The 17,444-nt window shown below is 44.5% G+C and overlaps 1 protein-coding gene across 4 annotated transcripts in view; it reads left to right on the top strand.

Annotated features, from left to right (window-relative positions):
• The window catches only part of tiam2a (TIAM Rac1 associated GEF 2a), a 91,653-nt gene that overhangs the window by 46,841 nt on the left and 27,368 nt on the right, over positions 1-17,444 (top strand). For all 4 annotated transcript variants that reach the window (XM_056393859.1, XM_056393858.1, XM_056393860.1 and 1 more), the window contains 9 exons: positions 1,100-1,553; positions 2,252-2,424; positions 3,301-3,525; positions 7,072-7,257; positions 7,567-7,710; positions 11,390-11,446; positions 16,289-16,465; positions 17,091-17,195; positions 17,297-17,375. In XM_056393859.1, coding sequence (XP_056249834.1) covers positions 1,100-1,553; positions 2,252-2,424; positions 3,301-3,525; positions 7,072-7,257; positions 7,567-7,710; positions 11,390-11,446; positions 16,289-16,465; positions 17,091-17,195; positions 17,297-17,375 — 1,600 coding nt within the window. The remainder of the gene's footprint in view (positions 1-1,099; positions 1,554-2,251; positions 2,425-3,300; positions 3,526-7,071; positions 7,258-7,566; positions 7,711-11,389; positions 11,447-16,288; positions 16,466-17,090; positions 17,196-17,296; positions 17,376-17,444) is intronic.

Raw genomic sequence — 17,444 nt, 5'->3', positions numbered from 1 at the left:
CCTGGGCTCCAGGGCTCTGTTGAGGGGTTAAAGGTCACGCAGTGACCCGTGATGCCAAAGACCAAGAACCTGCTTGTAATGAAAGGCAGCTGGAGGAGGGTGAGGGAGACGGTGGATACATTTGGGTTGTGCCTGCTAAAGGAAAATAAGTAAAGCTGTTGAAAACACACCCTGTGCACAGTACTGATATTCCTACGGTTATGCTATACAAATACTGTGTATGTCATGGCGGCAGTTGGACGTTAGGGCTGTCATTAAGTGAACACTGTAGGTTCACAGAGATCCTTGTAGCTAAACAGGATCTCTGGACTGTCTGGTTACAGGATGTGAGAATAAAAAAAAATAAAAAAAAGAATTGTTTGCTAACTATCAAGAAGAGACAGTCAAAATGACATGAAACAAGAATGGAGAAGACATGGACAGAACTGAGCGAGACACATTAACAAACAAAGATGGAGCATGAGCTTCGTGGCGACAGCACATACAGCGTGTCTGCATGTTGAGAGCACTCCACTCTGTTGCCAGGGGCAGAATCGATGCTGCAATCTAGTCAAGTGTAGGTAGGCTGTCATTAGGCATGAAAGAGTGCAATTCCATCAAGTGTTCATTTGGGGAATTGGGAAGCCACAGCAGACCTCAAATGACTTGAAATTGTCTGAGCCTGGAGGGTTCCAACCTCCCAGGTGCCATCACAGGAAATTTGTCCCACTTTCTCAGCCTCGCGAAAGATTTAGATTTAGAGACTGTAATGCGGACTTTGAAGTAGGTTTGAGTGGTTTGACAAGATTTTTTCAGAAGTTTCTAACCGCAATATTGCAGAGCCTCAGGGCTAATTGAAAAGAGTTTGATTTTTGGTCCCAGCGTAAGCTCACAGTGCTTACAGAGGTGTGCACGTCTTAGGGCAAACGGGTTGTGTTTTTTTTTTTTTTTTTGTCTAAATGTAGATGGGAACGATGAATCTCTGAGCTAAGTTTGAAATTTCCAAACTAGCCCAATGCCAAATAATCAGTAAAACTGTTAGCCATCATGAAAGTCTTATCTTCTCTCCACATCTGCTCACAATCATCATGCCTTTCCTCCGTCTTTTTCGCCCTATCAGGAAACCAGGTACAAGGACCTGAGCGATGCGTTTGACAGTGGAGTCGACGGCCTGACGGCAGACACCAGCTCCCCCTCACAGGTCTCCAGCCTCCTCTGGTTCCCTGGAGCGTCCAGGGCCCAATCTTCAGGAGCCATTCACCAAACAACCAGCGATGCCCTCCGCCAGAACATTTATGAGAACTTCATGAGGGAGTTGGAGACAGGCACTGGACAGGGCGGAGGGGGAGGGGGCGAGAGGAGAGACCCGTCCACTGGCACCGAAGAGGGGGAGAGCAGCAGCGAGTCAGCGGAGGGCTCCCTGGAGCAGCTGGACCTACTGTTTGAGAAGGAGCAGGGTGTGGTCCGACGGGCCGGATGGCTTTCTTTTAAACCCCTTGTCACACTGCACAAGGACAGGAAGCTGGAGCTGGTGAACCGCCGCAAGTGGAAGCAGTACTGGGTGACCCTGAAAGGTGAGCTTGAGTCTGGCGATGGAGGAGGTGCGCAAGAGAGCGGAACAATTTTTTGTCATTCTTGAAATTGCGTGAAAGAATGTGCTGCCATGTGGTTCTAAATTGAGAGTTAAGTGGATTATCCAAATTCAAATTCCTTGAAGTCAGGTTTGAGGAGCACCGGATTGCTTTTTGTTGACAAGGTTTTCCTTTTAACAGCAGTTGCGTCCTTGACTATGGCATCACACTTGACATTGAGTATTCGTCCTTCCTTCCAACCCTAAAAGCTTCTTAGTCAAGTAGATAAAAATTCAGGCCACCAAATGTGTGAACGTCCACATACTGCTAAGTATTTACTGAAGATTACCTCTTGGAAGTTACAAAAAAAGAAAAGGTACAAGCAAGGACAGTCTTATCATTTTTATGATTCCAAGTGGCCTTTTGGGAGTATGTAAAACTTTTGTGCTTTTATGTTTCAATACTGCTGCAAATATCCCAGTCGTGCTGAACTTCATTTCTCAGATATTTTTACAAGGACATCTTGTCTGTAAAACATTAAGCGACAGCTGTAAAAACCCCAAACACACACTTACAATATTAGAGAAACTCAGCTTGATGATTTACACTTTCTTTCTGCATCACTTGCTCATGACGTTTGTGACTGTGTCTGTCTCTATCTCTTTGTCTTTGTGTCTGTATCTCCACTACCTTCATTCCAGGATGTACATTGCTGTTCTATGAGACTTATGGTAAAGGTTCTCCGGAGCAGGAGCTGTCGCCTCGCTACGCTCTCTTGGCCGAAGACAGCATTGTCCAGGCCGTTCCTGAGCATCCCAAAAAGGAGAATGTCTTCTGCCTTAGCAACTCATACGGAGACGTCTACCTCTTTCAGGTGAAACACGTCAGATGATATAGTTCTCCATATATAACATCTACCAAAAATCAGTTGCAGATAATTAGAAAAGTTGAATCATTGAAGTATTTTGGACATGTACATCTCTGTCAGGCCAACACAGCAAATAGATATACACCAGCATGTTTCCACTGCACGCAGTTGCAGTACACAGATGTGGTTGAATTATACCAGAGACACACTTCCCTTTCCTTTGCATATGAAATGACCAATTTCGGCATGTGGTTGCCCAAACTTCTCAGCTAAAGGGTCTGAGAGAACATCCTATTTACCCGATTACTGGCCTACATATCAGTACCAAATTCATGCAGAGCCTCGGCTCCCTCTGTGTATCCTCCTCCACTCAAGATTACAGGTTTCTCAGACTGCTCTATGTCGCAGGGGTCCAAACCTACATCTAATAAAATAGTGCTGGGATGTGTCCCTGGAGGCAAGCATGGAGAAAATCACCTCTGTAACATGACGATAGAACCTCAGTTTCATCCTTTTGTTTCCACTCACAAGGCCTCATGAGCATGAGACATTGTCACTGAAAAAGGTGTTCACGACCAATGTTCTGCTGCTAGATTGAATCACATGAAATGACTTATTAACATGGAAAATGTATGTTTAATTTCAGCAAGAGTTCATAACCTGTGCTTTCCCATAGAGGAACTGTTAATCAAGGTTTCTTTCATTGATCCAGCACAGCCCCAATGATCTTACTGTGATGTATGATAGAATAACACAATAGCGGTGCATTGGCAATCCTAGGAGATTTATAAGGCTTTGGATCTCTGAATTCATCTTGTAACAATAATCTTGTCCTTACTGCTTCATCAAATTTAACTCCCTGTCCCTCTCTGCCCCTTCCAGGCCAGCAACCAGACCGACCTGGAGAATTGGGTGACAGCAATCCACTCTGCCAGTGCCTCGCTGCTGGCCAAGCGCCAGGGGAAGGAGGATACGGTGCGTCTGCTGCGGAGCCAGGTCCGAGGCCTGCTGCAGAAGATCGACATGGATGGAAAGATGAAGAAGATGGCTGAGCTGCAGCTGACTGTGGTCAACGACCCAAAGAACCGCAAAGCTATTGAGAACCAGGTCAGGTGGTGGTGATGATACTGCGGCATCAGTTGAATTTGTTGGAATTAATACCAGTGTCACAATATTGGAGGCCGCTGTTGCATTATTTACACATTACATTTACATTTCATGGCCTTGGGATAAATTTCACAGAAAATCTGCTGCATTATTCTACAGTATTGATACATCAGCTCTGTAACGTATGCTCTTCTCAAGCTATGCTATGATTTGCTGACTCCTCTGTGTCATTGTTCCGCATGATACATGTAGCAACCACATGATGTGCCCTACTTAATTTCCTGATTTTTGTCACTCTGGTGACAAGCCTGTGCTTTATTTTTGTCTGTGGGTGGGTGAAGTGGCCTAAATGCATCAGTCCCCGAACGCATCGCGAGGGGCCCAGGGGAGCAGCTCGCTTCCCCGAGCATCAGATTGGGATTCCAGATGTTTCCTGGTAATGGGCTCTCAACATGCATTATCCTCTTCCTCCTCCTCACAGCCTGGGGGAGAATCCCAAGCACCTAGCACTGTGCTGTAGCACACACACAGCAGATTTCAGATGGGTATAAAAAGCCCATAACCTATAGCTTAGCAAGAAACACTTTTACAAGAAACTAGTGCTTGTTGAGGAATGTGGGAAAATCCCGCTGCTGTTTTATACCTGAAACTCAGATGGTCAGAGCCTTAAAATGCCAATAAATGTAAATGTATACTTTCTGCATCTGTGTGGCCACATCAGCTGCCCATGTCCTTATGCACTGATTGCTCATGCGCTAGGAAAGTAAATTGGATACTGTCCGTCTTGTTATTTGTTCTTAAGTTAAAGCACCCTGAGTGGAAACATGAATATGTTATTTTGAAGAACGAGCAGATAGAAGCTGGACAGCTCACTGCAGTAATGACAAATGGAGATGTCACTGCCTGACTAGTTGACTGACTGTGCTGGGATCTGTTTCCAATTAGCCAGTATGCCACCTCAGCGTAGACAAAGAGACAGACGGGGTTGGAGTCAATGATAGGGTCAGAGGGGTATGGGACAGGACTCTGATACAGGCGCCCAGAGGCTGATGATAGATTTAAGGTTTCGGTGGGGTTGTCTCGCACCAACAGGGCACTACTTTGATGTCCCCGCCCACCCCCACCCATGTCTACTGAAATCAGTGCCAGTAGACCTCTTTTGAAGTCTGCCTTTACCCCCTCTTTCACACACACAAGCTCACACACACACACACACACGCACAGACACACACACACACACACACACACACACACACACACACACACACACACGCACTGCGATCAAGTTGCATTGAAAGACTTATTATGCATTTGGGCTTTTACAGAGATTGGGCAGCAAGAAAAGATGAGAATCTGTTAAAAGAAAGTCTTATTTCTGCTGAGCTCAATGGCTCTGAAATGGATGTGAATAAGTGGCGCACGCAGGCCAGATGGGCCTAAACACGTTTTGTTTTTCACTGATGTTGGTTGATTGTGTCACTGCGCTGATTCAAACCTGCTTACACATATTAAGCAACTGACTGCATTCAGGCCTCTCTCAAAAAATTCTGCTGCTCAGTGATACACCCTGGCATTAATCATCAACTCGAATTTTCTGCCCAGGACTATTTTTGAACATCCTCGAATGAAAATGCAGATATTTGACTGTTGACAAACACATCCAGATGGCATGTAAATCAGAAGCATGCTAGGATCTTGTGTGATAGTTACACATAGACATGAGTTTATCCAAAGCAGCGACTCTCCTAAATTTGTCTTTGCTTTTGAGGAAGGAGCTTATCTGATTTGCCCAGTAATACCACCTTCCTCATCTCAAGTCGTCTTCAGTCTACTCTCTGGAAGTCTGGAACACATCAGAGGATTTATGGACATTGAGTTCGGGTTCAGCAGAATAATGCTAAGTATTAGACATGACCGGAATTACCGGGCATTAGAGTGAATATGTGAAGTTTGTCACCTTGCCTATTATGTGATGGGAAAATAGACACCAAAGTCACCCATGTGTCCGTGGTGAATCATTTGCTTTGGTGCTCCATGCTAACCATGCTAATACTATATGATGACCGTTATCCAAGTAAGGCGACCCACTTTTTGGTTGTTGTCTTATATTATGAGCTACGTTTAACTTTTCAGACGAGGCTAGTTGCCCATATTCTCTCTCTATAGTCCATAGCAATGGCTGGTAATTAGCTGGTAGTTATCGTACACAGCAAAATGAGACTGTGCAACTTTTGCTTGCTTGCGGCAAATGTGGCCACAAGTGACAATGACAAAATTATGCTAAATGCTAAAACATGTTGTAACAGTAGAACAAGTAGAGAAGAGTCATCAAGTTAGCAAACTGACTCAGTATAGTACATCTATATCATTATAAAGTTTGCTAATATTAGCTACTAAAAGCTACTGGTCATACCAGACCAAGTAAAGCTGTAGCGCTAAAACTGAGCAATGGTGTGTTTTTATTGCTCATGAATTCAAGTTTTCATTTGTAAGAGACAAATTATTTCACTTATTCTTTTAAAAGTTAGTCTCAAACCTTTTATGTCCTTGTAGTAATATGCATCTTAACCCTGCTGATTTCCTAGAGATGAAGTTTGATGTGGATGCTGGTAGTGCTTCATTCTTGTGTCTCATTCTCTTAATTATTTGAATGACTGACATACCAAAATGCAAGGTCATTTTTTAACCAAAGCATGTGGACTCCAAGCAGCTGGTCTCATGTCTGGAATGGGAATAATGGCTGAATGTCATTGACCCAAGACTTGTTAACGGAGGCCACCTGCACAGCAACATACATAGGCATTTTCATGGGTTTAGCACATAACATAGCACACCAATGTCCCTTGGTGATTTTCTGTGCAAGTTCCTTGTTTAAGATGTTTGAATTTGTTTAAGTCAGAGGTTCATAAAACACAACTCTCCCATCCCTCCTCAGTTTGTTCATAATGTTAATGAGACCTAATGGGACAACGCCATAGGGTGCGTTATTGTAAATGAACTTGCAGTGCAGACGAGACCCATTAAAGTCAGTTGTTACAGAGTGTTGTTTAGCTTGAATGTTCTCATTAAAACAAGTCTCCAGCCAACAAAATAAGCACTTTCTCATAGCTTACATACTGCAAACAGTTAGTGGGAAGGCAACTGTATTGTGTGTATGTACTGTGTGTGTGTGTGTGTACGTGTGCATGGTGGAGGTTTAACGGGTGGTCTGTGCAACATCACTATCCTCTCTAGACTTACATAAAAAATGGGTATTTCAATTTACTGCACACGTACTCATTCCTTTGCGAGATACATAGTCACCCCTCACTATCAAACCTCCACCAATATATGCCCTCCACCAACATCTGCAAGCAATTGCCGCTTGATGGAAAGCACTCAACTGACCCTAGATCTCCCTCTTTGACTCCCCCTTTTCCCTCCCCTCCCTCCCTCCTCTCCCAGCTCGCTCCATTACCTCCCCTCAACCTTCTTTTCTCAGCCACCAAATTCACATTGAGAACCTCTACCCAACTTACCAAAATAATATTCTTCTTTTCCCTTCAGATCCAGCAGTGGGAGCAGAACCTGGAGAGGTTTAACATGGATCTCTTCAGGATGCGATGTTACCTGGCCAGTCTACAGGGTGGAGAGCTGCCCAACCCAAAGAGCCTGCTAGCTATCGCCAGCCGCCCCACCAAAACCACCCTGGGACGCCTGGGGATCTTCTCTGTCTCCTCCTTCCATGCCCTGGTGAGGAACCCCAGGACAGGCACTGGGAAAGGACAAATGAATGAATTTAAAAATAAAGAATCAGAGAACCAGCAGTGTGTCTTGTTTGGGTGCTCAGTAGCTCCTTGTATTAGATACTTCAGTTTTAATTTACTTGATGTCTAACAGTAACCTTTGAAATCTTATAATTATTTGAAACTAAAAAGCACCCTGCTAACGCTCCCTTTATACATTACTGGAGGAAAATAAACCTAATTAAGATGGTCTGATTAGATGAAATTTTTTGTTGAGCTAACTGATCCAAGTCCTGATATTGTGTAATCTGTTCAGATCTGTTCCAGAGATGAGGCCACACTCAGGAGGCGCTCATTGTCCCTGACTTATAGACAGCGCAAGAGAGGACTTTTCTCCTCGCTCAAAGGCCTCGACAACCTTACAAAGAGAGGCCGGGACAAGAGGCCGTCTGCATCACAGGTATTACTGACCACGCAAATGGATGGATGGAAATATGTGCTATTTTGTAAAAATTACAAAACTCAGATTGTATGTTTAACGTCTTTCTTATGTTAACAATGTGAAGGATGTGGCAAAGTGTTCAGAACTTCTAACTTGAGACTGTTAAAATTTCTAATATCTTCATATTTAATATCATCAAACTTTTTTCAGGAACAACTATTGAAAATTTTCTATGCATATATGTAAAACACTGCATTAAAAATTTAGCGCTATTGGTGTTTTTCTTTGTAGTCAAACACAGTGCAGCTCTCTTGCCTTAGGATAAGATTGTGCACCACATAGCGCTTCATTTGCAGCTATTTTCTTGTCACAAAGATTACTGTGTTCTGTTGCTGTGTCATTTTGAACTACCGGAAGAAAGAAGAATTTTTAATGTGACTTGTAGCAAGCCCACGAGCGATCACTTCAGTCAAAAACAGATATGGTACTAAGATGAGAGATTACATAACAAACTATATGTGTTCTTGTGTTTTTGTCAGCGTAGCAGCACTTAGACCTTGAGGTGACACTAACTAAGCTCAGCTGAATTCCCAGAGTAATAAAACTCTTCGGGTGGTCTGGATTAGTGGATTCCTAATGCAGGATCACCCACCTCATTTAGCAGTAGGGGAAAGTATGCACACACACGAGCATGCAGAAGTGTGAAGGTTGTGTTCAGAACTTCTAACTTCTAAGCATCTCACGCTTACATGTGTACATGTGAACCCACACGGCCTCTTGAGACGTGCTGCAGAGAAAAACTGTGTCCTGACGCTTACACCCTCAGTGCACATTGCAAATGTTGTTAGTGAAACAACCTGAAAACATGTTGCTTTATTGCTTACTCGCATGTACAGTGCCTGCGCTGACATGAAAGAAAGAAAGAGATTGTTACAGTCATGCAGCGCTTTCAGCACATTTTCCCCCTAAGGAGATTTTATTAATTAGAAGCACATAAGCTCTCGTCCCCCTCTGCTTCCCTGTAAGTTTAAGTGCAAACCTCCCATCAACACAAACACAGGAGAGCATTCCTTACCCAGGTGCAGAGGGGGGAGTCTAAATCCTCTCAGGTTTGTAATTAGACTCATGCAGCCTGGTTATTTATTGATACAGAAATCCACCACTCTGTACCCTAAAGGTATGGCCCTGGAGATTACACTACTCTTGGTGGTCTATTTTAAGAATCGCCACAGGAAACACTCATTTGCGCAAGTCTTTTATGGACCTCTGTTCATTAGTTGAGACTATGGGAGGGAGAGTGTGGTTTTGATTAACAACAGTCTACCTTCATTTTTCTTTATCCTGTGATGTCAATATGGGATCTTATTGTTCTGGAGCACGCACAGCTTGCAAAGAACCGGTCATGTTCTTCATGTTGATGGGCCCCGTCTCTTGACTGCTCCCAAAATGTTCTCTGTCCTGTTTCACTTGCTCTTATCTCACTCATCCACCCCACCACCTGCTCAGTGATACTTATGTTTGTGCATTTGCACACGTCTGTCAGCGACTAGGTACGTGTGTGTGTGTGTGTGTGTGTGTGTGTGTGTGTGTGTGTGTGTATTATTATTTTTCGGGGGAACTCCAGCCGGCCGGCCTAATGAGGCCCAGTTACATTTCACAGTGCAGAAGGCCAAGGTGGCGCTGCAGAACACACATGAATTATTAAAAGCCATATGTGGTAGATGGCATTCTCCACTCTTTCCTCAGCCCTGAAGACATCAGCAGATGGTTAGTGTAAAGACGCTAAATATTAAAAGGCTTCACTTACTTTCCTTCTCAGGCTCTTTTTCGTGCTTTTCTGGTGTTTTCTTCTTTACATAGAGGATAATAAGGAGCAGTTAATAGCTGTTAGTGCTTCAAGGGATTTTCAGAGCGCTGGGTTTTCCTGGACATCTGCTGTTTTTGTGTTGTTTGACTTTTTTTTTTTGAGAGATCATTGTAGTGTTAATTCGGTTTAATGTTATTCACTGTTGGAAATTCAGCCATGGCCATTTTAAGTGACGTCATTAGCTCCCCGGTTGATCTCTCATGTGGTACTCACGAGACATGTGTTTGCTGGAGATGGATTTGGATAGCGAGGTCATCTCAGGAGTCAAACTCTCCTCCATGCACTTAATCTGTTGTTCCCTTCTCAGGTTCTCAGACTGTGCTTTTCTCTAAGATTTTCAAGATATCGTCTTGCTTTCCCTCCCTTTTTGCTCTCCATTTATCCACCTTCCTCCAACTCAAACCCACTATCTTTTGGTTTTTCTTCTTTCCTGCTTATTTAATCTTAAACCTAGAGTCTCATCTCCATCTCTTGCACGATTTCTCTCACCATTTGACTTTCCTTTTTTTCCCCTCAGCCTCGTCCTCTCTCAAACCCCCTGGTCCACAGAGCATAAACATCAGAGCGTTACCCGGCGGTCTTTCTCCCACAGTTTCCATACTGACTCATCTGTGTTGACTAAGCCTAAATCCCATTTACCACTGTGACGCTGGGCTTGACAACCTTTCTCCAAAGTCATGCTCTTCCCCCCCGTCTCCTTTTCTCTCGTTTTCCCATCTCTCATCCGTCTTAGCAGTGCTATGTATACAGTAAGGAGCTGGCCGGCAGTCGGCTGTGGGAAGTAGGCCAGAAAGGTCTGAGGATTTGTGGGAGAGTTGGTAAAGCTTTCTAAAATTAGTCAGTTTACGGCGAAGCAGCACTGTTTACAGCCACTTTATAAATGTACTTGTGTTGGGCAGGGAGAGTTACTGTAGTCTGCTGATCAGAGGTCGGATGAGGGTTCTACTACCATAACGGGAGCTGGATTTTTTTTTTTTTATTGTAAAGGAATTTTCTTGGGATTGTTTTTGGACAAAAATTATCCTGAAATTAGCGTATTGAGACTGTGCTGGAGACTTGAGGGGACTGTCCCTTTTTGTATAAGAGGGAATTGTCGTTGGAAATTCAGCTGCAACTCAGTTAATTTCAAAGCAAAATACAAACACCTGTGAGATTGTGTCATCGAGAACAAAATGCCCCATTTCTGCCACCACCTATCATGTCTCTCCTGCCCAGTGACAAAGTATCCCAGCAAAAGCTGATAACTGCAGCCGGTTTGAGTGAGGACCTGGGCTACACCCTCACATAACGGATAGCTCTGTGTCACTGCTGTATTATAGAGTTGTTAAAGCCCTCCGAGGCTGCAGAGTCACCTCCAGCTCTGAGGCTTAGCCAGACATAGGACGCCTTACAATCACAAGCCAGGGAGAGGAGCTCGAGAGGAGGAGGAGAGAGAGAGAGGAATGGATCAAGAAGTGAAAGATTTCGACACTGAAGGGTGAATGTGGAGATGGAGAGGGGGGGAGAGCTCATCTTCTTCTCATCTGTAACTGGACTGTTTACCCCTTTCATCTCCCTGCTACACAGAAACCACTTAGGGTCTATACACACCCCCCTCCGCTCACACACACAGACCATATTTCCACTATTGCACCTTCAAAGGCTGCAGACCCGTCTGGAAGCAGTATCAAAGCGCTGCACTCGCCATGCGTAGTTTTTAATTAACTGCATAATAGCACTGTATGTGTCTAATATTGTGTTGCCGGAGTGGCTGGGCACTTAATCGCTCATGAGTCAATCGGTGTGGTGCCCCTCTGTCTGTGGCTCTGACTGTCTGTTTCTTGATTTCAGATCTTTGACGGCGACGCTGGAGGTCAAACTTACGCCTTGCCTCCCAGGAGCACTGAGGTGAGTCATAGTGTTCAGAAACTTTCTCCGTCCATTACGGTTTGAGGATCTTTGATATATCTTTTAAAAATTCCACTGCCATCTGTCATATCCATCCTGCGGTACTGCTTTATGTGCTGAATTATCAGTTTCAGCGTGAAGTAGCCGTGGCAGAAACAAGTCCTCTGTTGCTTTGACCTCTGCTGTCTGTCATGGCTTTGATAGTGGGCTGTGTAAAGATATTTTTAACACATGGGGTGTGTGTGTGTGTGTGTGTGTGTGTGTGTGTGTGTGTGTGTGTGTGTGTGTGTGTGTGTGTGTGTGTGTGTGTGTGTTTGTGTGTGTGTATTATTTGTACAGGATCAAAGAAGAGATTCCTTTCATGTCGATCTGCAGGTGTCTGAAATACAAACAGACAGCATATCTGACGAGATTTTTGCAGCAGTAGAACCGTGTTAAACGCGGCTGTGGACAGGGGTCCGATTCACACCATAATTGAGTTAATGGAGGGTGCTGGGTTGAAGTGTTGGATGTTGAAAGTGTGAGTGTATGGGCTTATGGTAAAAGTGTTGAATGATTGATGAGTGTGAATTCCGGCCATCTGAGCAGCCAGACGCTGGAGCTGCGGCATCTGCAGGTTAATTGGTGGTTACATGCCTCCATCAAGGAAGCGTGACATAATCCTGTAGCTTCAGCTCCAAACCTTGCTGTCCTCAACATCTCTTTGTCCCCTTGGTCGGCCTTTTTCATTTGCTACATCAGCAGCTGGACAGTAGGGACGTGCTTAATGAGACTGCTGCCTTCTAAAGGGTATTTTTCCTTTATTAGAAGTTGAAGTCTCATTAGATTTCAGAAATATTGCCCAGATTGTAATAAACCTCAACTATCCCCTCAGGAAACAGTTCCACATTTTTGGAAATTCTCTATCTTGCCGAGAGTTAGATGTGAAGATCATTAACATCACTCTCATGTCTGTTAAATACAAAGCTACAGCCAGCAGCTTAACATGCTACATCTTGTTCGTTAATCCACACAAAAGTGAGGTGTAAAAACAGCAATTTGCCATTCTATGGGGGATGTGCAGGACTGTTACTTGGCCTGGTTTCAAGGAAGTCCAGTAGCCCAGCACATAGTTATGTTAAGTGATAGTTAAATTATTTTTACACTTACTGCTTTTTGTATGAACATTTTAGGGTTGGACAGAGCCAGGCTAGCTTTTTACCTCTGTTTCCAGTTTTTATGCTAAGCTAAGGTAAGCTAATCGCCTGCAGGCCATACCTTCATATTTAACATGACATATTCCACAAACACGAGAGCAGTGTTGATCTTCTCAATTACCTCTTGACAAGAAAGCGTATAAGAATATTTCCTCAAGCGTCAAACTATTCCTTTAATGAAGAACGATTTTGTTGACAAACCTCTGTATTGCTGACACGTCTTTTGAGCTGGTAACTAAAATAACTTCAAATGGAGCTGCATCGTTGCTGAGCCTGTATCCTGTCCTCCATGTGAAAAGGAAGCTTGAAAATATATGAAAGGAAGCTAGAATATATGAATTTCTTTACAGGTATCTGTTACGTAATATGTTTTATAAATATATTTTGCCTTTCAAATACAATCTCATCAAAGCCTTCCTGGAGGAACAGATGTGTGTGATGCTGACAGACGAGAATAATGGACACTTTTAGACAGAGCGAATGGGTGTTATGAAGATCACTGTTCCACAGGATGCAATGATTCATAGCGTGAGCCTTTGGTGAATGTGGCGAGTGTTAAAACTGCCCTCATTAAGGGTTTAGAAATGGACCCAGAACAGGAAGTGGTTGGGAAACAATAATGGCCTTCATTGGGTCGGAGCTTTAATTTTGCTTTTAATGTAGTGGCTTCCCCTCAGATGAATGCTCGGATGTCTCCTTGGTTTGGATGTGAATTTGGAAAACAGCTCATCACAAGGATCCATTTTGATTTAGTGGGGATTAAGACTCTTCGGGGTGGGAAGTAGGAAAAAGAGAGAGAGAGGTTAGCGCAGCTGTATTGATTTTTGTCAACAACGACGGTTCTTCATTTCTGTCCTGATGACTTTGTTCCTGCTGTACTACTTGGATCTGAGATCCTCCAAATTACTCTAATAAGCCGCCATCTTCCACTAATCCTTTGAAGTGAAGTCAAGTGAAGGGTATGTTTGTATGAGTGTGTGCCCAAGCTTCGTTGTAGCTGCACTGGCTGGCGCACTCTTGTAGAGCGTGCGACTGTCCATGTGGGTTTGTCAAGTGGTCTCTCTGCTTCCTACACGATTTGAACCAAGCAACTGTTTCAACAGGCTGAGGGTGTGCTAACACTGTCTAGCTGCAAGTTGTGAGTGTTGCACAAAGCAGAGAGAAATAAACATCTATATGGGATCTCACTATAGGAGCTGCCTTGGCCTCTGTGGAAGTTAAAACACAGGTCATGTTGAATGGCTCGGTTTTGCTCTTCACGTCCTCCATCCGCCCACTCCCTCTGTCTGCAGTGGCGAGAGCGTATATGTTTTGACTGCTGAAGAATATCTTATATTACTTCACCTGTGATTTTTCTGACTTGATATCGCATGCTCACACTCATTCACTCATTTGAAACGTGTGCAAATGCCTGCTTCTGTTGAGTAAAGTCCAGAGGAGGGTTGTGGAAATGTTTTATTGGCTCGTGATCTCCACGCCATCGCTCTCGTCCGTGACATACTGAGCCCCCTTTCTGTGTCACCACACTCCACTACCCATGAATACACACCCCCTCTTTGACTTTGAAGTCATTGCTGTGGAGCAGGCACTCGTACTGTGCCCGTCTAGGTGGCCATTATCGTCACCTTGCGTGTGTGATTGTGTGTCACAGTCGTGGAAAGAGGAATCTTGGGTGGAGCTTTAAGGAAATGAACAGTAAAACTCTTTTAATAGATTTAATAGAAGGAAATTGGATAAACTTACTCTTCTGGTTCCTCTATATGGTCATCATATCTATTCGAGGCAGCACTGTAATATTTGTGTGTTACCCAGTTGCTAAGTGGAACAGAAAGGGTGTATTTGTGCAGAAGCCACCAAACCGTCCATAACTCCACATTCCATCTTTAGAAGCTCCAGGGTGGAGGTTGACTTTCTTGGAAATAATTTCCACACTTTAGAGGAAAAACTGAAGTATTGGTTTGAGTTATTTGGCTGGATGTGAACGTAAATAGAGTACACGCTCGCCACAGGGAGCACTTGTTGAAGTCCAGCGCGTGCCTGGACTTGTACTCTTGGCAGCGGTTCATGGAACGTTGACCAGGCAACCGTCGGCCCGTCACAACCCTCTCTGACCATGAATGAGTGTATAGTGTTAGTCAACCGCCGGTCAGGTCAGCGCAGGCAACCAAATCTTAGTTTTCCGGTCACGCCATATTGCTGGGGCACAAACGCGGCGGTTATGCAACCAGTCGCAGTGACGTCTTATTCTTTCATCCTCAGTTTGTAAGCATGACCTCACATCCCTAAAGAGGTGGGCAGAGGGTGGGTGCTGAAGTGGCACCTTGTGTTCCTCCATCACCAACAGGTTAGGGAAACATTTTGGTGAGAACATTGGTGGCCTTTATTTCAGCACTGATTCCTGAAGTAGACTAGTCAAAAGGACATTAAGATGGAAAATTAGGCAAATGTTTGTCTGTGTGCCTGTGTTTTTCTGAGCTACACTGCTACTTCTGTGTGTGTGTGTGTGTGTGTGTGTGTGTGTGTGTGTGTGTGTGTGTGTGTGTGTGTGTGTGTGTGTGTGTGTGTGTGTGTGTGTGTGAGACGCTAAGTGATGCTGTGAATCAGAGACCTTAGCCTGTCCCTTTAGGCTTTTTGTCTGGCAGGGAAAAAAGGTCTTTTTCCTCTTGAGGTGATTCATCAACAGCAAGCATCCAGCCTCTGAAACAGACAGAGAAGCTCTTACACATGCGCATCAGACAGAAAGCCTCAGACACACAGCACTCTCTATTTTTGTGATCCCATAATGCATTTAAAACATTGCCGTATACCCAGACCTATTCTCTAAGGCACATATTCCTCTTTGGTCCTGTGTCTCAGTTTAACTGAGACTTCATATTTTTGTCAGTAGTGATGAATCACTGGCTTTTTCAACCCAGGAGTTTCAGTACATTTGGTGTGACTGAGCCTTTCCTTAAGATCTAGGCTCTTGATAATTGTGGTCTTAGGCTGCACTGTGGCGTCTCCCACAGCCCCACAGCGCAGCAGTAGTGCTTTCCCTTCCAGAGACACAGAGTCGCAACCAAAACCCCCAAATGGCTGCCTGTGAAGCTGAGCGGCGGGCTAACCCCCACCACCCCTCCAGCCTTAATACCCAGTTCAAACCTCACTGTTAGTGCCACCAGCAAATAATTACCCTCTGAAAGTTTGACTGATTTTAAAATAAATTGTCCCTATACATCACTCAAGCGAAAAGTGTGCTTGTGGCTTTTCAAACCAAATAAGTCCCGGAGAAGTGCACAGATATCATCTGGACGTCTAGACCTTTGCCAGTCCTCTTGTGTACACGGTCATTACGATGACTATTATGTGCAGCAACTGCCGTCTGTGTTGTCAAATGAATTTCTGAGAGGCTAATTGTATGACATCTTTGCTCCGCTGCTTGATCCACTGCCAAGCATTTAGACTAATGGAACTCTATTGATTTGTGTGCTGCTACTCAAACTCTAACTCTCTCTTTCTCTCTCTATTCACTCCCTCCCTCGCTCTGTTTACCTCCAACTCCTCCTTTTTCTGATTACTCTCTCCTCCGCCCAATGCTTCTCACCTGCTTTCTTTTTTATCTTTCTTTTGCCTCCTCTTCTTCACCCCCTTTTCCGTACTCCCACAGAGGCTGGATGTGCTGACCAGCATCTACTCCATGTCGCCCCCCGAGGGCGGTGTGTGGGACAGCATCAGTTGTGCCACGGACATGCTGACGTGTGTCTACATGCCAGACGGCCTGACAGTCCAAGTTCCCGTCAGAAGAGACCAGACAGCCGCCGACCTTCTCTCTGCAGCCTGCAAGGTTGGGTTGGCGGCCAGTTTCAGAGAAATGATGACATGTCACCAGAACGAGAGAACAATGTTCCTGACAGTTATAGCACAAAACGCCAAATAAAGGCAGTGATGTCATTTAGATTTAGTTGTGTAGTATAATTTTATGTTTTTAACATAGTCCTGCTAGTCACACTTAATGGTGAGAATGCATATTTTCCCGTCTTGTGGTGTTTGTTAATACACCAGGTGTGGTCTGTTTTTTTTAAGCATCTGTAGCAGGAGATCTGGTTGTGTTATGCTCCCAAGGGCTTAAAATACCACACCTATTCTTGCAGTGTCTGACTCCACACAGTCCTCTAAGGATGACTGCAAATAGATGGACACCCCCCCCCCCCACACACACACACACACACACACACACACGAACACACACACACACACACCCACACACAACCATACATAACCATACATGTAGTCCCTTGGGAAAAACTTTTTTTTGTTTACCTCAAATTTCTCATCACTAAGTGTAAAGTCGGTGAATAATTCATGCTTTGGCCACGCAGCAGCTGTCATACTAAGCGTTGGTGCATGAAATATGTGGGATGATTGTGTGCATACAGGCTGCTGAACATTAAGGGCTCTTGTGTGAACAGGTGAAACAGCTGGATCCGGGCCTGCACTGCCTCCGACTGCACAGGCGAGCAGGGCAGGACGCGGAGGTTCGATACGTGGCGGCCGGAGAGCTCGTCCACGATATGGTGAGGAGGGCAATCCTACATAATCACACGTGGATACACACTGCTCTTCGTTATCTTAACCTTATTTAATGGGTATTGGTTTGTTTGATATCACCCTGTAGTTCAATGATCAGTTGGAGGTTTCCCCAGTCAATGTGTTTACACTGCACATGAGCAGGCCGAGCGCCACCGGAGACTTCGGTGAGTTGGCCTCTGATGTGGATTGATTTAGGTCTAATTGTGTTTGTAATTTTCTATACACCTCACGAT

Source organism: Seriola aureovittata, chromosome 13 (assembly GCF_021018895.1).
Source record: "Seriola aureovittata isolate HTS-2021-v1 ecotype China chromosome 13, ASM2101889v1, whole genome shotgun sequence".
Classification (NCBI taxonomy): Eukaryota; Metazoa; Chordata; class Actinopteri; order Carangiformes; family Carangidae; genus Seriola; species Seriola aureovittata.
The sequence above is the reverse complement of the archived record's forward strand: the minus strand, read 5'-3'. Positions and strand labels throughout refer to the sequence as shown.